The 23,913-nt window shown below is 43.7% G+C and overlaps 1 protein-coding gene across 4 annotated transcripts in view; it reads left to right on the top strand.

The window, feature by feature from the left end:
* Nucleotides 1–23,913, top strand: part of MYO5C (myosin VC) — a 117,837-nt gene that overhangs the window by 18,550 nt on the left and 75,374 nt on the right. For 3 of the 4 annotated variants that reach the window (XR_015134491.1, XM_086320970.1, XM_086320971.1), the window contains exons 3-9: nucleotides 1,963–2,128; nucleotides 2,674–2,818; nucleotides 6,146–6,302; nucleotides 8,440–8,583; nucleotides 9,286–9,367; nucleotides 10,827–10,934; nucleotides 21,256–21,362. Coding sequence is in view for 2 of the 4 variants with exons in the window: in XM_086320970.1 (XP_086177096.1) it covers nucleotides 1,963–2,128; nucleotides 2,674–2,818; nucleotides 6,146–6,302; nucleotides 8,440–8,583; nucleotides 9,286–9,367; nucleotides 10,827–10,934; nucleotides 21,256–21,362 (909 nt within the window). In the remaining 2 variants the exon portion in view is untranslated. The remainder of the gene's footprint in view (nucleotides 1–1,962; nucleotides 2,129–2,673; nucleotides 2,819–6,145; nucleotides 6,303–8,439; nucleotides 8,584–9,285; nucleotides 9,368–10,826; nucleotides 10,935–21,255; nucleotides 21,363–23,913) is intronic. The other variant, XM_086320969.1, reaches the window with a different exon arrangement.

The following is a 23,913-nucleotide window of genomic DNA, read 5'->3' as shown; positions in this document are numbered from 1 at the left end:
AAGTCTGTGCCCGTGACTCCTCACCTTCGTCATGTGTCAGCTGAAGTTAGCAGCAGCGGGACCTCACAGGGCTGCTGGAGATCAGGTGAGATCATGCTTGGGGGCATATGCAGGTGCAGGGGATGAGGCCGAGATGCTGTTCTTTCCACTTAGCCTTCCCATTCCCAGCAGATACTCCTGGGGGGCAGTTGTTGAGTCTCAGTCATCTGATTAGGGATCAGATGGCTTTGGAGAGAAAAATCTCAGGGCGGCAGCTGCAGTGGCAGTGTGCTGCTTTAGTAACATGAGCAGGGCTTCAGGTGGCCACATTCCTGGCCCTGAACCAGCTGCCCGGATGGAGGAGGAGGGGGAGAGGCAGGTAAGGTAATAGGCGGCCACACTGCGCTTTATTTAACCCATTGTCTACACCATGAAGGACAAAGCCTGCTTTGTGTAAGAAAATGTCACCTCTGTCTCCATTCTCCATGTTCTTCACATTCACATTTCCCCCCTCCCCCAAAGACTGTCTGTTCCATTTGTCTTTCCCTCTCTGTTTCTTTTACACATAAAATGTACACGTGTGCACACACACAGTGGCTGAACTGGAAAAGGAGGTTGTTGATTTAAAATAGAAAACAGAAAAACTCAGGAAAAGTAAAAAATTATAAACGAGTAGCACTTTTCTTTATCTTATTCTTGAAAGTGTGTAGGTTAAGAATAGCCTGCTTGGGGCAGGTCCATAACATAACTGCATTGATAGTGAGCAGGCAGCTGCTCTGGGGCCCTGTGCCCAGTCGTCCTGGAGTGCCCCGAGCTGCTCTCCTTATGGAAAATGGCCCAACAAGTCAAACCCCCTGCCAGCACTGACTGGAGGCATCACGACACAGGCCTCAGAGTCAGCCAGACGCACGTTAACTGAGTGACCTTGGACAAGGATCTTTACCCCTCTGAATCTGTCTCCTTAAGTCTTGGTTTGGGATGCCAAGCCCTCCTTGGAGAGCAGTTTTGAGAATCAAGTGGAAACCAGTGCAGAGTACTTGGCCCAGGGGCTGCAGAGCAGGTTCTTGCTAAGGGGCAGCTGGCTCGCCTTTTCACCTTGTGCCTTTCTGGGAAGGAAGGCAGCCCGGGAAGGTGGAAGAGAAGCAAGCCTGCTGGGTGACTTTGCTCAAGTCCCTTCCCAAAACTGAGAAATGAAAGTACAGGAAGGTAGAACAGGTGGTGAAAAGGGCCCTTAATGCTCTGACACCTACAAGACCCACAAGACCTTTATTCTGCTCAGGCAGTTACTTCCAGAATACACACTGGTGAAATCCCACAGAAGAGGGGCCATCCTGAGCCGGTTACTCGGCCCAGGGCTGAGGTTGATAGAAACAGGCAGCCCTGCAGCAGGAGACGTGTGCCCCTGGGAACACAGGCAGCTGCAGACAGGAGTCACCTGCACAGGGAGCTGCCCACAGACAGACTCACCCACATCAGCTCCTTTGGACACTCCTCACCACCAAGAATGTCAACTTCATACAGAGATGCAGTAACCTTAGAGCTTCAAGGGCCCTTAGATCACTGAGTCATTTAGCAACAAAACCTTGTTTTCAAATGAAAATTTTTGTGGTACCCAGCAGCTGAATCACATACAAATAGAGCCCCTGTGTCAGAAATTGGACAGGGTACCCAGGTCCCTGGCCATATGGCTTCTCTGTCACCCCTCATTGAGGGTTCTGTAGCTCTGAGGATCCCCAATCCAGTCCAGCGCATCTTTTCACAGATGAAAGAAGAGAGACCCAGAGAGGATAAGTGATACACCCTAGGGCACACAGTCAATACCTTGATCCCCTGGCTCCCAAAAGTCAGATTATTTTCTCACTGCTATACATACATTTGTTTTCCAGAGTGCCAAAGAGGGGTAGATAGGAAAGAGGACAGTGATTCAGCAGAAACATTCCAAACCTTTTACTTCCAGAACTTTAATTTCATCTTTGTCCAAAGGAGCTGGATTATTCCATTGATCCTGAATGTCTGCCTCCACTTCGAAATCCTGACATCCTCGTGGGTGAGAATGACCTCACAGCTCTCAGCTATCTCCATGAGCCTGCAGTGCTCCACAATCTCAGAATCCGTTTTGCAGAATCCAAACTCATTTACACCTACAGCGGTAAGGAAAGCAATTCCAGGAGAGCAGGAACGCTTGCTGTCTAGAGCATCCTGATTACGTTTTAGATTATGTTTATATTAGAAATGTTGACTTCTGTCAAAATGCGTAATCACACCTAAACATTTGCCCAGATTGCTATCTAAAAGGTACAGACATCTGAACTTAGAGAATCTGTTATAAAATGAACTATCTCGGTGGGAAGAGTCTTCAACAAATACTAAGCTTGAACTACCAAGAAAAATGTATGTAGGTAAAGCTTGTGTTTGAGTTTCTATTGGCTATAATAAGTTTATTACTGGAGCAATATTATCATTGTGTTTACGCTGAGGATGGTAAGAGCCTCTCAGTTTTAGTGCATTGCCATCTGTCATCTTGTCTAACCTTAAGGGTGGCCTAGAAATATAGGTGACATCAGCAGGGAACGGAGATTCAGAGCATAAAGTGACCTACCCAGAGTCGCACAGCAGGTTTAATAAGTGGCTGATCTGAAAGTTTCTCAAAAGACCCAAAGAGGTGACATCACTGCATCCAACATCTTTCCTCAGGAATCATCTTGGTGGCCATGAATCCTTACAAGCAGCTGCCAATATATGGAGATCCCATCATCCACGCCTACAGCGGGCAGAACATGGGCGACATGGACCCACACATATTTGCCGTGGCGGAAGAGGCATACAAGCAGATGGCCAGGTGGGGCTTCCTCTGATTCTCCCAGTGCTCCTACATTTGCTGGGCCTCATAGTGGCAGGGAGACAGCTGGCCCAGTCTCATTAAAAGTGACCCTCAGGGACTTCCCCGATGGCCCAGTGGTTAAGAATCTACCTTGCAATGCAGGGAATGTGGGTATGACCCCCTGGTCTAGGAACTAGACATGCTGCAGAACAACCAAGCCCACTGCTACAACCAGGGAGTCCATGCGCCACAAAGTTCCTGCATGCTGTTCCTAAGACCAACAGCTAAATAAATAATTATTTTTAAGTGACCATCAGGCTGGAGGGGGTGCTTGGTAGAGCAGACTGGCTTGTACCGAATAGCAAATGTTAGATATAGCTGACCTGTCTCCACCAAGCCTCCTGGTTTTACTCCTAGATAGTCCTGTCGGTCCTACCAACCTGGGAATAGTCAATGCTTTTCTTGCAATGTGTTTGGTTGGAAGAAAACTGATTTTTTTCTCCACTGTGAGATGTTTAGGCTTTTTTGCCCAGCCAAGGCAGAAGATTCTGATGATAGATGAGCACAGGTTTTAGCTGTAGGATATTTGAAGTTTTATGCTAATATTGCCTCCTCTTTCTTGTGTGGTATGTGAAGTTCTTATTTGTTAGCACCGGACAAGGCACTGTGCACACACTCCCACACATCACCCTGAGTGCCCTCAAAAGAGCCCATGATGAGGATGCCCAGGCAGTGGTCAGATGACTGAGATTTGAAGCCATCCACCCAAGGTCACTCAGCAAGAGAAAGGCAGAGCTTGGATTTTCCCTCAGATTTCTACATTCCATGTGTAATTTTTTTTCCTTATAACTATTCTGTTTTGTCTTTAACATCCTGATCTGCAAAAGGATCTTTGTAGATCCTTACAGTTTGCAAAAGAACTTTCATAGACAGCGGTCTAGTTTGAGTCTGGAAACACCTCTGTGAAGTCTTCTGAGCTGCCATCATTTCCTTATTTCCAGATCAAGACTTGAGACACAGGACCTGAATCTGCTACTGTTTACTGCATAACCCTGGACACAGCCCTGAGCTCCCTGAGCTTCAGGGTCCTCATCCGTGAGCTGGATGCTCAGTGACTTAAGCAAGATAGAAATGCATGATTCTCTCATGCAGAAAAGTCTGCTGGGCAGTCCAGGACCAGCATGCCACCTCTACCAAGTCATCAGGGACCCAGTACTTCCCAGCATCCTGATCCTTGGGGCAGGATGCACATCCTCAGAGCCAAGCTAGTGCTCAGCCCTCTTCTCTCTTTTCTAGGCTAGAGTGTTCCAGGGAACGAGTGTGTCCCTCCTGGTTAAGGAGCCCTCCCAGAAGCCCCACAGAGCACTTCTGCTTATAGCTTATTGGTCAGGAGCTACTCACATGACTGTCCCAGCTGCAAGGGAGGCTGGGATATGTAGTCTTTTGTATGGGCAGCAACATGCCCACTAAGAACTGGAGCTTAGACCCTAAGAAGCATGGGGAGGATGACTGTTGGGTCTAGAATTATCAATTAATAACCAATCACCTGGGACACCTGAACCCCATGTCCTCAAGCTCAGCAGGTGTCCTCCATGTTCCAGTCAGGCCATGAGGGACTCTGTGACTCCCTCTTCTTTGAAACACATCAGAGGCAGGGAGACAGGCCAGCTTTGCTTTTGAGGACACCAGTTGGCCCCGAACCTGCCATCCCTACTCAGGTGCTGTGACAAATGATGTAAATTCTCCCCCTTTCCTGAGCCCTGGTGGTAGCATGGAGACTCATGAGCAGAGGGCAGCCAAGCCTGACAGTGCAGAAAATAAAAGATCTTGAAGGTTCCCCCCAAAGTTGCCAATTACCTTGGCTTTTGCTGCAGCAAGTTCCCTTTCAATCCTAAAACACCATGGATCTAGGATTTACCCTGGCCCCTGCAGGTCTCCAGGGCATCTGCAAGATTAGAATCTGTGTGCCTCAGAGCATACAGGACTACTCCTGGGTGTCAACAGCATGAGCTTATTGGAGCTTCAGAGCTGAGCCAGGTTCAAGCTTGAAGAGCCAGTTTCCTCTGGAGGCCTGTCTAACTGCAATAGCAGAATTGAACATAAAGCAGGCTCTTGTTGGACTTGTGGATACTATACTGGGAGTCAGGAGAGCTGGCTTCAGTAACCCCAGGGTGTCATTCATGTCCTCAGCATCTTAGCATCCTCTGTGGAACCAGGGACTCTCGCTAATGTCCTCTCCAGAGTTCCCAGAGAGGCTGTGTGTTCTGTGCATCACCGGGTCACTGTTATGTTCATCTGTAAAATGGATACAGTATGTGGTGTAGGATTTGTGTGAGGTTTAAATGAGAATCCTTGTAAATTATTCACCAAGAACCTCACACACAAGCAGTGCTAGGATGGCACTGTAAAAAGGTTCCACCATCATCATCTTAGGATATGGAAAATTTAGTGCATTTTTTTAAGATCTCCATGTTATATAACAGAGTATGTTGGCTTATGGAGCACACGTTTCCAGGCACATCTCAAGTAATTGCTCTCAAATAATGTCTTAAAAATGTTTTTATATTGAAGTGAAAGGAGAAAGGAGGTGACATAGGCCTGAGACTGCTGTCCTTAGAGACTTACGTGCAAGTTTGGCCCATGGTGAGCCTCTGGGAACTTGGATTTCAGGAGGGTTCATAGAACTTCCTAATTGCTGAGTAACAATTGTGAGTGGCTCACTATACCTAAACTGTTTGTGTGAACAAGGTGGTTCAGGCTGAACATCCGCTCTCCTTCTGGGCATCTGGAATTTTGGTATGTGATAGGAGAGGATATGTGACCAGACCCCAATAAAAACCCTGGACACAGTCTCTGTTGAGCATCCTGGGTAAACAGTGTTTCCCATGTGTTGTCATAATTCATTGCTGGAGGAAGTAAGTGCATCCTGTGTGACCCCCCGGGAGAGGACTCTTGGAAGTTCACACCTGGCCTCCTCTGGACTCAGCCCACATGCCATTGACCCTCGCTGATTTGCTGTCTCCTTCTGGTGTAGTAAGTCTTGGCCATGAGTACAAACGTGTGCTGAGACCTGTGAGTCCTCCTAGTGGATCACTGGTCTGGGACTGGCCTTGGGAACTCTCAATACAGGGGACACAGCAGGAGACAGAGTTGTGTGTTCAGCAGGATCACAGAGAAAAAGACTAGAAGGAAATTCACTGGCATGTTAAAAAAGTTCCTTTAGCATGATAAACCAAGTCCCTTCTGACTTATCTGCATTTTTATTAGTGCACGTATATTGCCTTTTTAATGGAAAGAAATGAACATTTTAAAAGAATTTTTTAAAAATCCTTCTGTTTGCCTTAGAAACAATAAAAACCAGTCAATAATTGTAAGTGGGGAGTCGGGTGCTGGAAAGACAGTGTCTGCTCGCTATGCCATGAGGTACTTTGCCACCGTCAGCAAGTCCAGCAGTAACACTCACGTGGAAGACAAGGTCCTCGCATCAAACCCCATAACCGAGGTGGGTACCCTGTGGGCATGGGGAGCGGGGGCAGAGGCGTGTATATGGAGAGGTGGGCTGGTTCATGTATACAGGTGTACCTTGTTTTACCGTGCTTTGCTTGATTGTGCTTTACAGATATTTCTTTTTGTTTTTTTAAAAAAACTAACTGAAGATTTATGGCAACTCTGTGTCAAGCAAGCCTACGAGCTCATTTTTCCAACAGCCTTTGCTTATTTTTTGTCTCTGTGTCCTGTTTTGATAAGTCTCACGGTGTTTCAAACCCTCCACCAGCAAAAAGATTACAGCTTGTTAAAGGGTCAGATGATGGTTAGCATTTTTTTTTAGCAAAAAAAAATTTTTAATGTGTGTGCATTGTTTTTTAGATACAATGCTATTTCACAGTTAATACACTATATAGTATAGTGCAAACATAACTTTTATCTGTACTGGGTAACCAGAAAATTCATGTGACTTTTATTGTGACATATGCTTTATTCCAGTGGTCTGGAACCAAAACCATAGTATCTTCAAGGTATGCCTATATGTGGTCCTTTAAAGACCAAAGAAGTAAGAGCAGGAAAGAGCCAGGAAGTCTGTTCCCTAGTGGGATTTGTAGGAGACTGGAGCACGGATTGCTGGTTCCAAAGCTTCTCTGCTCTACCTGCTGGGCTAGAAGTTCTACCATCAGGATTTTAGGAGTCCCCTGTTTACATTTATATCCCAGGGGAAAATTCCTCAACCGCAGACACAACTGGCACACTGAGACCAGCAGTGTTCTCTAGCCAACCAATACCAACTTTCATAAGCTGATTTTTAAATATTCAGGACTTTTTTTGCAAGTTGTTGTTAAAGCCTTGGTAGTTTGAAATCAGTCATGGTGGAAGTATTTATACCTTTCCAATTGGCAAATGTCACATATCCAGGCTCTTCCTCCTCCCTTCCCCAAGACTGACTCATTAGCACACCACTGACTTGGGCAAACATATGGGCAAGGCCACCTATGATGGCACCAAGGAGTTAAGGAAACAGCCCTCGAGGAAGAAAGAGCATCTGACAGCTCAGGGGAGAGGGAAATGAATCGATTTGGATTTATTTGGAAGCGTAGCAAATAGTTAAGACTGTTGGATTCTTAGACCTTTTCTTTCTGCTCTCTCGAATCAAAATCCTCAATGAATATTTATCAGACCACCTATTTTGTTCAAGTCACTATGCCTGATAATACAGGAAGTAAGGAAAAGATTAAGGTCCAATCCCCAAGTTTAAAGACTCCTCTAACATATTTTAAACTTAAATAGAAAGATAAATCACAACCCAAGATAGCTATAAAAAGGTGTCAAGAAACACTGCGCTGTTAAATGCCCGCAGGATAATATTGTGTGGCTGTTTCTTTAGGGTTGGTCTCACCTGCAGTTATAAGCTCCATGAAGGCGGGACCGTGTTCACTTGGTCCATCTTCACCTACCGAGCATGTGGCCCACGGCAGGTGCTGAGGAAACATATGTTGTCTGAAAGTGTAATGACCTGGACAGGAGCGCAGTAGTTGTGCATAGGAAAGGCACTTTGATATGGAGGGTGCTCAGGAAGGGAGAGGGCAAGAGGAGAGACAGAAGTCAAGAGCAGAAGTAAAAAGCAAAAGTCATCCTCAGCATGGGAGGGATGGGAGAGGGCTGTTTTTTGGTTGAGTAGAAAGTTTGAGTAGGGAAGTGATAAGGACAAAAATAAAGGTTGGATGAAGGAAGTGAACTTTAAGCATCTCTAATATTTTAGGCGTAGATGAGTTGAGGAACTTTATATTGATACTATCTCTTTTAATCCTCCCAACTCTGTAAGATGCATGCTTATATTACAGATAGAGAAATTGAGGCTTAGAAAGATGCTTGCTAGCATCACCCAGATAGTAAAAATTAACCTGGGGCCATAAAACATCAGAACCCATGCTTTCCCTCATCCTGCTCAGTGTCTACCAGTAAGATTGAGGAGAGCCTTGAAGTAAGATTGAGGAGAGCTAAGGATATGTTTCATTCTCTGCAAGCCCCTGCCTTCCAGCCTCCCTCTCTAATCAGATCTTCCCCTAGCATACAGGATTGGATTTTACTATAATTGCTCCAAGAATATGGATGCAAAGGTTTTTTAATGTTGTTGCTATGTTTTGTAGGCTGTTGGAAATGCCAAGACCACCCGCAATGACAACAGCAGTCGGTTTGGGAAATACACGGAAATTAGTTTTGATGAGAGAAATCAAATTATAGGAGCGAACATGAGAACTTACCTGCTAGAGAAATCCAGAGTTGTCTTTCAAGTAAGGATAAAAATATTAGTTAAATTTCCTTTTTCCCGACTTTTATAGTATGGCTCACATTTATGTATTCATTACACAACCTATGTTGTTTGGTGACTTGAGGTAGAATTTTCCTATCTTTCATTTGCAATGTGGGTTATTTTTTTCTGTTTCTTAAAAATGAAAATTGATGATAGGTACAGTATCAATAGAATTTCACAATCAAGGGAAAAGTTTATGACTTTCAATTTTAGGCACTTTAAAAATTCTTAGCATTTAAAGATCGTTTGTCTTTCTAGAACACAAAAACTATTTAAAACAAACGAAGTTGTTTTTTTTGTATTAGGAAGAGAATGGGATCAGAGCTAGTGAGGTGGGGTTTAAGAGAAAGATTCTTCTGTCCATAAAATGGAGAAAATTATCTTCATTTTGACGCAGAAGGAGAGAAAGTAAGCCTTGTATTGCAAGGAGTTTCTTTAAAATTTCAACTAGTACAAATTACATTATTCCCATTTCGTAGCATGTTTTCATTTAATATCATTTTCTCTGAGGGTGGTTATTTGGAAGGCGATCTTGGACCACCAGGTTGGGTCACAGCAAAAACACAGGTAGATGTCCATATCTGTGAGATCAGATTAGCCATCTAAGACCCTCTTATGGAAAACCTCACATTTTCATTTGATAAGGTCTGGTGTGATTTCAGGATTCCTCTTTATTTTACAGTCAGAAAATGAACGAAATTACCACATTTTCTATCAGCTTTGTGCATCCGCAGAGCAGTCGGAATTTAAACATCTTAAATTAGGTACGTAATGCATGGTGTGTAGAAGAGTCTCTTTTTTTGTGTAAGAATTTAAATTCTAGGTTAATCTCTTCTTCTTATAATAACATCACTTTAAAAAAGTATTCTGTCCAAAAACATAAGATCCTTCAGTTCCAGGAGTGGAATTGATGCATTTAACTAAGCAGGTAGATTAGTTAGGGGCAGGTTGGTCCAGGAATCAGGTACCCTTCAACCCCAGGGTTCTTTTCAAAGCTCCAGAGCAATGGAGATCATCCATCTAGAATCACCTGAAGAAGGCTTCTGACCGCTAGGACTTACTGATTTAAGTCCTTAAATTTTATTTTTATCTGAATTTCCTTGGATGGTCATTTTTCTAAGGTATGACATATTTCCCTTTCTCCTGAGACAGAGTATCTATATATATCATAATTTGAACATCCTTGAAGATTCAAAATCATTATTAATTGTAATCATAATTAATGAGCCACTTTTCCTTCAGTGCAAACAGCCCAGCTCCTGTGGTACCTCAGCTCTCCTGTCTTGGTCACCCGGGCTGAGTTGGTAGATAGAATTGTCTAGTGTATTGGAGTTGAATACACACTCTCTGCTGCTAAGTCACCTCAGTCGTGTCTGACTCTGCGCAACCCCATAGACGGCAGCTCACCAGGCTCCCCCGTCCCTGGGATTCTCCAGGCAAGAACACTGGAGTGGGTTGCTATTTCCTTCTCCAATGCATGAAAGTGAGAAGTGAAAGTGAAGTCGCTCAGCCGTGTCTGACTCTTAGCGACCCCATGGACTGCAGCCCACCAGGCTCCTCCATCCATGGGATTTTCCAGGCAAGAGTACTGGAGTATGGTGCCATCGCCTTCTCCGACACATACTCTAATCCTGAAGAATTTGCTTGCACTTGTAGAATCTGTTTCTTCAGATGTTATATAATGATAGTATCCATGCCTTATCTGCCAAACAGAATGCAGATAGTGAATGTGGAAGGGCTTTCTGAAGCATCACTTACTATTCAAATTTAGGTGCACATCTGGGCTGCCGTCTATGGGGTCACACAGAGTCGGACACGACTGAAGCGACTTAGCAGCCGCTGGTTATTATCTTGACCATGGTGATGTTTTTGTAACAGTATATGTATGTCAAAACTCATCAAGTTTTCTACAGTTCATCATACATTCAATGAACCTCAGTAAAGCTATATGAAATTGTTAGCTGTGGGAACAAAAACCATGTGCTCTGGAGTCACGCCTGCATTTTACTTCTTGCTCTGCCACAGTCACTTACTGTGAGCGGGCCATTTCACTTTTCTGAGCCTCAACTTCCGAGTCAGCAACGTAGAATTCTAAGGAGTCAGTGGAAAAACATTTGTGAAGTGCTTAATATAGCACATTAAGTGTGAACTGCTCTTCTTGCTTCTGATAAACATGTATGTTCACCTTCTTGTGTCACAAACATCATGATCTTTTGATTTCAGGGAGTGCAGAAGAATTTAATTATACGCGAATGGGGGGCAGCACGGTCCTTGAGGGTGTGAATGACAGAGCCGACATGATAGAGACTCAGAAGACCTTCACACTGCTGGGTGAGCGAAAACATCCTGTCCCAGGAGTGGCCGTCTTCTCTAAGAACACGGGGATGCCCAGCATGCGTGTGTTCTGAAGACATCTAATCAATTCTAAGTTTAGGATGTTGTTGTTGTGTTAGTTGCTCAGTCATGCCCAACTCTTTGTGACCCCATGGACTGTAAGCCACCAGGCTCCTCTGTCCATGGGATTCTCCAGGCAACTGGAATGGGTTGCCATTCCTTTCTCCAGGGGATCTTCCCAACTCAGGAATCAAACTCAGGTCGCCTGCTTTGCAGGTTGAATCTTTTACCATCTGAGCCACCAGGGAAGCCCAATTTTAGGATGAGTCAATCAAAAAACATATTTAGAGGCCAAATGATCTAGATTGTGCGTTTCCCTTGACAGATCTAGAAATCAACTCCTTTGCACTCAGGCTCACTGGCTTGCTGTGAGAAGCATGAGCCATAAACCCTGTGGATGCTCATTAGCTCTTCCAGGCTGACTACAGAGAAGACAGGTGAAAGGAAAGGTCTGAATCAGTTTAGAGGTGTGATGTTGAGCCTACTTGGCCTTGACAGGTATCCTGATGATCATGGTAAAATAAGGGACACCTATATGGAGTTCACTATGCACCAAGCACCATTCTAAATACTTTGTTGCCTGTATTAATTCATTTAAACCTTATAACCACCTTATGAGGTAGCTGCTTTTTTTTTTTTTTTTGCATTTACAATAGGAAAACTGAGGCATGGAGACAGTAAGTGATTTACCCAAGGTTGGGGTGGCTAGTAAAGAGCAGAACTGGGATTTATACTCAGGGTCTTTAGACATCTCATTTGTATACAGAAAACCTGATCTTTAATTGCTAGGATGCTGACCCAGGTGAAGTAGGTACTCTTCAGTTTTTTCCCACCTTGCCTTTCCCAAATGGAGCTCAAGTTTGAAAAGACTACAAGTGATATTTATAAAAATAGTCATTCACTTTCCCATTTTGTGTTAGTCTAGACATACATACAAAACTGCCAGTCAAAGCTTCTGATCAATGTGAGACTATAGACCATTTTTACATCTTACAGAAAATATTTCTCTCTTATTAGCCCTAGCTGTTTTCATTGTTGTGGCCTAGCTGATGATATTTGAATGCAAAAGGCAAAGAACTTGAGGTTAAATATATCAGAGTAATAGGTGAGATGAGCACAGTTGTGTAATCAAGAATGAACACAAGATGGTTTCCTAAGCACAATTTCCATCCAGTTCTGCTCCTTCAAAACTGCTTTAGGATTCCCCTGGCGGTCCAGTGATTAAGACTGCCTGCCAATGCAGAGAATGAGGGTTCAATCCCTGGTTGGGGAGTTAAGATCCCACTTTCCTCGCAGCCAAAAAAACAAAATATAAAATGGAAGCAGTATTGCAACAAGTTCAATAAAGACTTGGTCCTTACCCTTTGGGTCCTTACCCAAATTAAATAAAATGGTCCACATGAAAAAAAACCCTTAAAAGTGACCGCTTTAAGAAGGGCAATTTAGACAGTGTCTAATAATGTGATAAGCAGTTCTGGTGCTTATTAACATTTTCTTAAAATAATAATCATGATTTCAATCTCTGTGTAACGTGCTCCATTGAGAGGCAGCACGAGGAGGGGACAGGCAGCCTAGCTCTGGCAGGGCTCCCAGGGGACCTGTCCTTCCTTCCCACCTCTGTAATGGCACCTCACAGTGAAATGATGCAACAAGAGGAGGCTTTGCAATCAAATAAGCAAGAATTAAAAGCCAAGCTGGCAGGACTCTGGAGGTTACCCTCTCTAAGACTCAGCCTCTTGATCTGTAGAATGGCTGTATTCCTTACCCACAGGACACTCAAGACAACTGGTAGGGAAATGCACGCAGCACCAGGCTGAGCACACAGCAGATACTTGCTAAATGTTCCTGCCTGCTTTCTGTCTCTATGAACTATACCCTGTCGTCAAAGTCCTAACCATCCTTTGAACAAAACCATCCCCTCCTCCAGGAAACCCTCCCTAATTACTGGAAGTAGCAGCAGCAATTTTTTTCCAGTTTATCACATACATTAGATCATTTTACAAATGTCCACGCCAGCAAGGCCAGGACTAGCATGGGACAAGAGAGGCAACTGGGGTGCAGAGTTTAAGGAGTGCTTGCTCTCACCATGGCATAAGTGCAGAGCTGGCGCTGGGCACCTTGCTTGTGTTACCATGGCCCCAGCCCTGCACACCAGGCCAAGATATTTTAGGCAAAGCCCCCAAATTTTGTGGGGAATAAGGATAGCAGTCCGCTGCCTCCGATGGCTGATAAAGGTGATGGCTGCCCACTGTGCTGTGTGAGGGGGGGCTGGGAAGAAAGAGGCAGAGCTGTCCTGCTTCAATCTTTCCCGGGATTTGTCTCAGAGAGTGACTGGGTGTGGCTGGCAGCGCAACCGTAGAATCTGTACCTGGTTACTTCCCACCAAGTCTTATTATTTAAAAACACTAGCTTGGTGACCTCCTCTCCTCTGATGGCCTGCGCTTGCCCATTAGACCTCACAGTTTAGCCCTTAACTATCTATTGTCATGAATTTGCTCAGGCTTTTCCCCATGCCTCATAGAATAGGTCTGTGGCCTCGCACGTGTGTGTGTGCTAAATCGCTTCACTCATGTCCGACTCTGCGACCCTATGGACTGCAGGTAGACCTCCAGGCTTTTCTGTCCTTGGGATTCTCCAAGCAAGAATTCTGGAGTGGGTTGCCGTTTCCTCCTCCAAGGTATCTTCCCCACCCAGAGATCGAACCCACGTCTCTTGCGTATCCTACATTGGCAGGCAGGTTCTTTACCACTAGCACCACCTGGCACAGGTCAGTTATTATCTCTGGGTATCAGTTTCCCCATCTGTACACTGGGGCAGCAATGAAAATACTCAGTCATTTCAGTTATCTATTGCTGTACTCCAAATCTTGGTAGCTTAAAATGACTATTTTTGATAACATGACATAATTTATCATAATGTTCCTCTATTACAAACATTCAGGTTATTACTGGATTATTGTCATTAAGATGAAACTTTAATGAACAATTAATTCCATTTAACAAATAACCATTAAAATTGCAAACAATCCAGCACTGTTTTAAATGATCTTAACTATGAGTGCTACTCTTTGAGAAAGTGACTTATGCCAGTGGCTCTCAATACTGGAATATCAGGTCACCTGAGACTTTTCTTTTAAACATATCTAACACCTAGATATCACCCCAGACCAACTAAATCTGAATGAGAATATCTGCAAATAATGATATATCTGAAAGAGAAAAAAAAATCATGCAGAAACTTCTCATTCTAATCTATGAACTGTGTGAAAACTTTGATATAGACATTTCCAATTAAAAATATCTAACTCTGGGCTTCTTTCCATTAGGAATTTATGAACTAACATTCAATTTCTACCCTAGTCAATGGTTCTAACAAAACTTCTCATTTTAAAAAGATCAGGGACTTTCCTGGCGATCCAGTGGTTAACGCTTCACCTTCCAATGCAGGGAGTGCAATTTCAATCCCTAGTCAGGGAGCTGATATCCACCTGCGTCATGGCCAAAATAAAAAAAATATAAAACAGAAGCAGTATTATAACAAATTCAATAAAGACTTTAAAATGGCGCACATTTTTAAAAATCTTTTAAAAAGTACCACTCCTTAAAAAAATCAAAATTTTTTTTGCTACAAAATTTTATTTTCCAAAGTTCACTTAAACTCAACAAAAGAAAATCGTTATAGAGAAATATACAGTTCTTAATGTTTCTCCACATGCATGCATTGGAGATGGCTGTGAGTCCTCTAAGAATAAGAACTTTATCAATAAGCCAGATACAAAATAATAAATATTGTATGATTCCTCTTATATGAGGTACCAATAATAGGCAAATTCATAGAGACAGAAAATAGAAGAGAGGTTACCAAGAGCTAAGGAGCGGGAGGAATAGGGAGTCATTCAATAATGACTACAGAATTTCTGTTTGGAATGATTTTCTTTAAAAGTATGGAAATGGATAGTTGCACCATATTGTGAATGCAGTTTAACTGCATTGAATTAGGCACTTTTAATTGGTAAAAAATATAAATAAGTAATATGACAATTTATCATTGTCTCTTGTGACTCTGGGCTGACTGGGCTCAGCTGGGCACTTCTCACGTGGGGACTCTTGTCTGGTGGTGGCAGGGGCTCAATCAGCTGAAGACTTCTTCTGTTACATGGGCTGGGGTGACTGGAACTACTGGGCGCAGGGCAGGCATTTCTCTCTCTCCGTGTGGCCTTCCTCACGCATGCTGGTCTCAGGGTAGATGGACTGCACACGAGCTAGCTTTTCCCAGAGCCAGTTCCAATAGGCTCAGGTAGACTCTGTGGGTCTTTTTATGAACCAGCTTCAGAAGCAGTGCAGCATCACTACTGCTTATGTGCTTATAATCAAAAGCAAGGCATAGGATCAGCTGAGTCATGACCCTCAGGGAGGGAACCACAGAGGGTATGAACAATTGGAGGGTGATGCATTGTGGGGGGGGGGGTCATCATTGGTAGCCACCATAGTAGCTGTTAGGGATGTTGTGGGAATTAAGAGAGAATGTCTTAAATGGTTTGTGAACTGTGGTATGCTCTGTCTGTAAGAGATCAGTATACGTTTAATGAAAGCGTGACCTCAGTGCATGAATCACTAAAAAAATGTCTTTGGTCAGAGGTTGGCAGATTACAGCCTTTTTTTATAAATAAAGTTTTATTGGAACACAGAGACACTTTTTAACTATGATCTATGGCTGTTTTCATGCTTGATGCTAGAATTGAGTTCTTGTGACAACCTCTACAGCCTGCAAAGCCTAGTAAGAAAACATTTGTTGAACCTTGTCCCAGGTGATAGAGTGAGCATAGTTGATGGGTTCCTTTGACTTTTATTGAAATTTGTGAAAGGACTTGTGGGTGGAGTCATGAGCCTAGCTTCAACCCCAGTGTATCTAAAACATGGACGTCTCCTGAGGGCCCCTGACCAGGCAAAGAAGTTTCAGCAGTCTTTGGAGACCTGTTTCCTGCTGTAGAGTGGATTCACATATGGAACTCACTGTAACTTTGAGATTGCCATCATCCTGTGACCCCCACAGCCAATAATCTCATGCTATGTGTCAGTTTCATGGTCTGTGAACCTTCCTTGTCCAACACAGTAAGCACTAGCCACAGATGATTGTCTATGTTAGTTAAAATGAGATAAATTTTAAAATTCAGTTCCTCAGTTGCACTAGGTGTGTTTCGAGTGCTCATAACCATATGTAGCTAATAGCTGCCATGTAGTTCAGCACAGATAAAGAACCTTTCCTCCCCAAGGAAAGTTCTGTCCAACAGCACATGTCCAACAATGTGAATACCTCGTGTACACCACTTAGCCCATGGGTCGTGTCCTCTTGTTTGTGTCTCAGTGTTTTCTGTCTTAGATGTTGATTCCCTCATGAGCAGACTACCCAATGTGAATCATACATAGGCTTATAACACATTTGGGCAGATACCTTTCTTAAAATGTTATTGCTAAATAGGTACTTGCTGGTTGATTTGTCCATTGCTGTGATTTGTTACGGAGACGGTTTGGAGAGACAGACAAGGTTAGCAGTGAGGTCACCCAGCTCAGTATCCAGATCCACTTCATAGCACACCCAGTAAACAGACCTCTGGAGTCTGCTCACACTTCTTTGCCTGGTGTGGGGTTGTCAGGAGAGCATCACATTTAGATACCCTGGGGTGACCTAAGGCAGCTTTGTGATTCCATGGGTCTTTTCATACATTGCAGCAGTCACTGGCTGTAAATTGCTTAGCCATGACACATGCAGTGTGATTGTGACCTTGGCAAGTTTGCTAGACTTTCTGTGCTTTAGTTTCCCCCTCTGTAAAATGGAAACAGTTCAGTTCAGATTAGTTCAGTCACTCAGTTGTGTCAGACTCTTTGTGACCCCATGAACTGCAGCAGGCCAGGGTTCCCTGTCCATCACAAACTCCTGGAGCCTACTCAAACTCATGTCTGTTGTGTTGGTGATGCCATCCAACCATCTCATCCTCTGTCATGCCCTTTTCCTCCCACCTTCAATCTTTGCCAGCATCAGGGTCTTTTCCAATGAGTTGGTTTTTCGATTCAGGTAGCCAAAGTATTGGAATTTCAGCTTCAACATCAGTCCGCCAGTGAATATTCAGGACTGATTTCCTTTAGGATGGACTGGTTGGATCTCCTTGCAGTCCAGGGGACTCTCAAGAGTCTTCTCTACAAAAAAAAAAAAAAAGAGTCTTCTCCAACACCACAGTTCAAAAGCATCAGTTCTTCAGCACTCAGCTTTCTTTATAGTCCAATTTTCACATCCATACATGACTACTGGAAAAACTATAGCTTTGACTAGACAGACCTTTGTTGGTAAAGTAATGTCTCTGCTTTTGAATATGCTGTCTAGGTTGGTCATAACTTTTCTTCCAAAGAGCAAGTGTCTTTTAATTTAATGGCTGCAGTCACCATTTGCAGTGATTTTGGAGCCTAAAAAAATACTAGTACTTTATATACTTGGATTGTAAGGATTAGATGAGGTGACATGTGGAAAGTACTCAGGATAATGCTTGATGCAGAGTTTCATGCTCTTTCTCTTCTGGCTCTGTTTCTGACATACTACAATGATTCTGGTACCCAATTCCAGTGTGTTGCTGGGACGGGGGTCTCCCATACCGCGCTATTCCCTGGACACCAGCCGAGTGTCTTATAGTTCAACTCAGTGCTGACATTGTCTTCCTGGAGAAAGCATCCGATCTCACAGGTTGAGGGCTCAGCCCCGCCCCCGGCCATGTCAGGTGCCAGCCTCCTGTCCAGGTTGTTACTTGTGCTCCTGACTGAAGGGCTGTAAATCAGAGGTTCCCTTAACCACCTCCTTGAATTCAACCAATTTGCTAAAGCAGCTCGCAGAACTCAGGGAAACATTTTACTTAGTATATCACCAGTTTATTATGAAAGAATATAAAGCTCAAGAAAAGCCCATTGGAACAGATACATAGGAACAAGTATGTGGGAAGGAGCAAAAACTTCTGTGCTGAGTGTATCACTCTCCCCAGTCCCATGGGTTCACTCCAGGGCTCTCCAAACCTTGTCCTTTTGGGGTTAATGGAGACTTCAGTACAGGTACACTGATTAAATCATTGGCCATTGGCAGTCAGTCCAACTTGCAGTGCCTCTCTGCTCCCCGAAGGTTGAGGGGTGAGACTGAAAGTTCCCACTCTCATCGCAGGGTTGCTTCCCCTGGCAACCAGGCCCCATCCACACATGACCCAGGGGGCATTCCAAAATTGCCTCATTACCAAAAGACAGAAGTCTCTCTCACCACTTAGGAAGTTCCCAGGCTTTTAGCAGTTCTGTGCCAGAAACTAGATGAAGGCCAATTTATATATTTCTTAATACAAACCACAATATCTCAAGGACCTTAGCAGACCACAAGTTACCCCCTGAGGGAGCAGAATGGGGTGCATTTTGATCAAGAGCTTACTTCCTTTGTTCTTCTGCTGACTCTCATTTAATTTATCCTTTGATCTCTGCCTGACCATTAAGATCTCTGTCAGAAAGAAAACTCTGGAAACAGATCTTTCCTGGACCTCAGGTTCAAGGAACTTGACCACTGTGTTTCTTGTTGAAACCCACTTCAAGCCATCTGTGCTTTTGCAAGGATTTTATCTCACTGAAGAGAATTACTTAACTAAGGTCTTAAGTTCTTTCTTTGAGTCATTGCTTTGGAGTTGTTATTTCAGTTTTGTCAGTTCTGGAAGGCATGGGCTTAGTCATGGATTATGCAGAGAGTGGGAGTGCCAGAGCAGATTCTCCAAGTTTGCATTTTTAGTTGCTTTTCCTCATCACTTACCTGTCATTTATCATGGTGATGCCCTGGAGGTTATTTCTTTTATTTTTTTTTATTTTTTTTTACTTTAGATAAGAAAGGTTTTTTATTAATGACCTCAGTTTCCACCTTAAAATGTTTTTTTTAAAAAGAAAAATGAAACATAAAATAGGCAGAAGAAAGGATATAATATATATCAGAGGGTAAGTCAATGAAACAGAAAATATAAAAACAACAGGAAATTGAACAATAACTTTTTCAGGGTATCAAAATTAACAAACCTCTGCTGCTAAGTCGCTTCAGTCGTGTCCGACTCTGTGCGACCCCATAGACGGCAGCCCACCAGGCTCCCCCGTCCCTGGGATTCTCCAGGCAAGAACACTGGAGTGGGTTGCCATTTCCTTCTCCAGGTTATTTCTTTTAGAATCTGCTGTCCTTCAGATGGAAATGTTAGCTTGAAATGGGGTGACTGCAAATGTCTGGACTCTGGTTGAACTGGAGGCATCTATGTAATTTTGGTTTGAAATCATATCTGACTTTTTAAAATATTTGTTTATTTTTAATTGAAGGATAACGGCTTTAGAATATTGATTTGGTTTCTGCCATACATCATCAACATGGATCACCCATAGGTGTACATATGCCCCTCTCTCCCACCTCCCACCCTTTCCCATACCTCTAGCATGTTACAGAGCCCTAGTTTGAACTCCCTGAGTCATATAGCAAATGAAATCATATGTGACTTTGATTTTGTGTGGTCTTTGAAGGAGAAAAGACTCTCCAGGTTTTGAAATTCTTTTGGAACATGACCTAGCTGCTATTGAGATATTCCAGGTATCTTCAAGTCGGAAGCAGCAGTGACCACAATGGCTCTTTCTGGGCATTGAGGGCCTGCTGCTTTTTTGCTGGAGGAAGTGAGGGTCTCCTGTTGGCTGAAAAAAAATACACAACCTTAAAACTGAAAATTATGTTTTATTCAGTAGACAAAGCAGGGCTTGAGCCCAGGATGCAGCCTCTCAGACAGCTCTGAGGGACTGCTCTGAAGAGGTAAGGGAGGAGCCAGGATATATAGGAGTCTTACAGCAAAGACCAGGTAGTCAGAACATCAAAATATTACTGTTAGTTAAAGAAAACCAGGTATCTCAAATTAAGGAATTCAGCGCTTTTCTATCATATATATGGGAAGATGCAACAGTCTGGGCTCAGTGAAATCATTCCTTTGATAGGCACCTTAGCTACCTAGGACCAGTATTCTGCTTTTCTCCATCCTGAGTCCCCTCAGGGTGCACCCCTGGGGGCAGTGATAGTGGCTGAGAGCTTGATGGCCACAGCATCCATTGTTTGCTGATACGGCAGGCAACTCTTTTCATTCACAAGTGATATTCCACCTATATTGGTCAAGGTCCCATGCAAGGAACATGGGGCACATTCAAATAAGATAAAAGGAGGAGAGTTTATTTACCAAGGGAGCAAATACAAATTGCAAATTGTGTGGGGCTGAGAGGGCTGCAAGAAGCAGTAGGGGCCTGGAAATAACAACTCTTTCTGTTTGGGCACAGGGGTGTTAGTTGAGCCTGAAAGGAGGGTTGGGAAAAGTCAGCACCAGATCTGGAATAGATACCTCCTGCACAGCCAGCCTGAGGCAACTTCAAGGAAAGAGATGGGGAGATGTACCAATACCTTCTCCTCCTGTCCTCTGATCTCCTGACAGGGTACCAGTTGGCCAGACCCAACCAGAGGGCATGAAAACCCATCACCTTGGTCCAAACAGACCAGCCCCCTGGGTCAGAGAGCAGGGTGCAGAGCTGGAGGGGCAAATGGAGTCCTTCCAGCACCACCATAAAAAGCATTTGGGGAGCTTGTGAACAAAAAAGAAAAAAACATACCAATAAAAAAAGCACAGCAGGGACTTCCTTGGCAGTTCAGTGGTTAAGAGTTTGCCTTCCAAAGCAGAAGCTGTGAGTTTGGTTGGGTAGCTAAGATCCCACATATCTTGCAGCCAAAAAAAAAAAAAAAAACCAAAACATAAAATAGAAGCAATATTGTAATAAAGTCAATAAAGACTTCTAAAAAAATGGTCCACATTAAAAAAAAAAGTTTAAAAATTTATTTATTTAAAAAAGTAAGCACAACATACAGAATAAATGAGAGCCAATTCTCCCAGGAACCTGACATGAAATGGTTTCTCAGATATTAATTTCTGAGTTGAACTTCCTAGCAGCCACCACAGAGGGGAAGCCTGGTGGGCCGAACAGTTTACATTGCGTGTCTGCACACGTCAAACTAGAGAGACAAACTAGTGAGCCAGATTCTCCCTGGGGTCCACTCCCTTGTACCCTGTCCCATCTCTTGGCACTGACGGTATTAGAGGGTCCTGAAAGAATTCACGTGCTTATCTTACTAGTGATTATGCAAGAGAAGAAATGGAATATTCCTAATTTGGGAAACATTTTGTTTTCAGGTTTCAAGGAAGATTTTCAGATGGACGTTTTTAAGGTTCTGGCGGCCATCCTACATCTGGGCAATGTACAGATTGCAGCAGTGGGCAACGAGAGATCAGTGATCAGCGTAAGATATGTGTTTGTTTCCCCCATCCTGTGCTGGGAGGATGATCAGCAGAAGCTCTCAGGGTTACCCTGCTTTTGTATTTCAGCACCAGGCACACTGGACCTACTAGGGAGACTAGTTTAACAGGAACAAGGAAGATTGGGGTTTCCATGCGTTACCTTCAAAGAGGAAAGCTTCTGCCCCTTGCAACAGCAGAGAAGGGGGAAACACAGCCCCTGTGTGGTTTCCTTTTATTCAACAGATTTTTACTGAAAGCCTGCTATGTGCCAGACACTGTTGTAGGCTCTGGAGAAACATCAGTGAACAAAACAAAATCAGAAGGCCTTCATGAAGCTTTTGATCAGGGGGAGAAAATGGAGGGGAGGAGACACAGTAAAAGTTATAGGCTCTGGCAGCTGGCAATAACCATTAAAAATGAAAATAAGGGGCTTCCCTGGTGGCTCAGTGGTAAAGAATCCACTTGCCAATGCAGGAGACGCAGGTTCAATCCCTGGTCAGGGAGGATCCCACATGCTGCAGAACAACTAAGCCCATGGACCACAACTGTTGAGTCTGCTCTAGAGTCCAGGAACCACAACTGCTGAGCCCGAGTAGCACAGCTGCTGATGCCCACACTCCCTAGAGCCTGTGTTCCTCACCAAAAGACACCTCACTGGGAAGCCTGCACCCCGCGACTAGAGAGCAGCCCCTACTCACCACAGCTAGAGAAAAGCCTGCACAGCAACAAAGACTGAGCACAGCTCAAAATAAAAATAAATACAAATTATTTTTTTAAAAGAAGGAAAATGGGACTTCTCTGGTAGTCCAGTGGTTAAGACTCCACACTTCCAATGCAGGGAGTGTGGGTTGACTCTCTGGTCAGGAAGCTAAGATCCCACATGCCACAGGACATGGCTGAAAATTTAAAAAAGGAAAGTATAGCAGAATAGGTGGGGACAGGCTGTGCCTTTTGAATCGGGCATCCAGAGAAAGCCTTTCTAATTCAGTAAGCAAGTCAAATTGTGTCTATATCTGGAGGAGGAATATTCCAAGTAGAGGGAACAGCAGGTACAAAGGCCCTTGGGCAGGAAGTGTTATTGAAAAAATAGCCAAAAGGTTGGTAAATGCAAAGACAGTGAGAGAAAGGAGAAGTGGCGGGTGAGGTCAGAAACTGTGTGGGGGAGGGGCACAGATCATGAAGAACCTCGAGGGCTCTAGAGGCGTCTTGCCTCCTGACACGTGCCTGAATGAAACACCAGTGGTGCTGGCTTCCTCTCTGGAAATCGGCTTCCATGTAAGTTTTGTGACCGATTTCATCGTTTCATGGACACAAGATAAGTTTCTGTATATGTGTGTTGGGCAACAAATGCTATGTTTTGCTGTGAGGTATGTGGTTATCCTCAGCAATATCCATGTAACGAGGACAGTCACATGTTAACAATGTTTCTGTGAAATGCAAAATCTCCTTGCTGTTAAAGCTTTGTACTAACAATGTGTGTCTTGGTCAATTCCAGTTGTCATAACAAAATATCACAGGCCGGATGGCTTAACAACAGAAATCTATTCTCTCACAGTCCTAGAGTCTGGAAGTTCACAATCAAGGTGCCAACACAGTTGAGTTCTCAAGATGCTGGCTTGCAGACAGCTGCCCTCTTGCTGTGTCCTCACAGGGCAGAGAAAAGCCAAGCTCTATTCTCTTTCCTCCTCTTATAAGAACACTAATCCCATCAAGGGACCCCATCCTCATCTAAACCTCATTACCTCCCTAAGGCCCCACTTCCAGGTTAAGACTTCAACACATGAATTTTTCATATGACTGAGACATTCCGTCTTACAACAGTGCCTCCAGAACAACCGATGAGAACAATTGTTAATTTTGTACACCTGTTCATTTCTCAGCTCTGGTACCTACAGTTTAAGGGGAGAGAGCACTGAGCAGATGTGGAGGATGTGTTTTTTGGCTCAGTGCATCAGTCCTGTTGCCCTGTAACCAGGAAGTAATTCTTCAGATTATCACACTAAGTGCCTTGCCCCATCCCCACCAGTATCCAGTCCTTGCAGAGTCAGTTCACAAAGGACTGGGAAGTTTGGAGGAGGTGATGACAGCCCTGGAAGATGTGCGGGGTAGTTCTCCCACTGGGTCCTGGCTCATTTACCTCAGAAATGGGCTTCTGCACTTTTTCTTCTGAAACTCACATAGACTGAAGATACGACTTTCAAATACCCTGGCTTTGAACTCTGTTCTGTGAAGTTTGTTGTGAAGGTAGCATTTTGGAGAAGGAATTAAAATTGATAGACTAAAAATCTTTTGTCTATCAATCTTAGAAGACAAATCCCACACACAAAAAATGTCAGATCTTTGTAGAAAATAATTTTCATTCATTTGCATCAAGAATGTGAAATATTGGGCAAATTCAATCTGAATGAAGCCATCTTATATTTTAAAACTTGCTGCCCCTTTGCATTTCCCCCTATAGCTGGGTGTTTTTGTCTCAGAAGGTTGGGTTCCTGCTTAGAAGGAAGGAAACCAATGGCTCAACCAAACCTCATAGTCCTGACATGCTTTATTTTA

This window comes from Bos grunniens, chromosome 10, assembly GCF_055505025.1.
Source record: "Bos grunniens cultivar Pamir isolate PY7600 chromosome 10, Bosgru_T2T1.0, whole genome shotgun sequence".
Classification (NCBI taxonomy): domain Eukaryota; kingdom Metazoa; phylum Chordata; class Mammalia; order Artiodactyla; family Bovidae; genus Bos; species Bos grunniens.
Note: the sequence above shows the minus strand (reverse complement) of the source record. Positions and strands in the feature narration are given on the sequence as shown.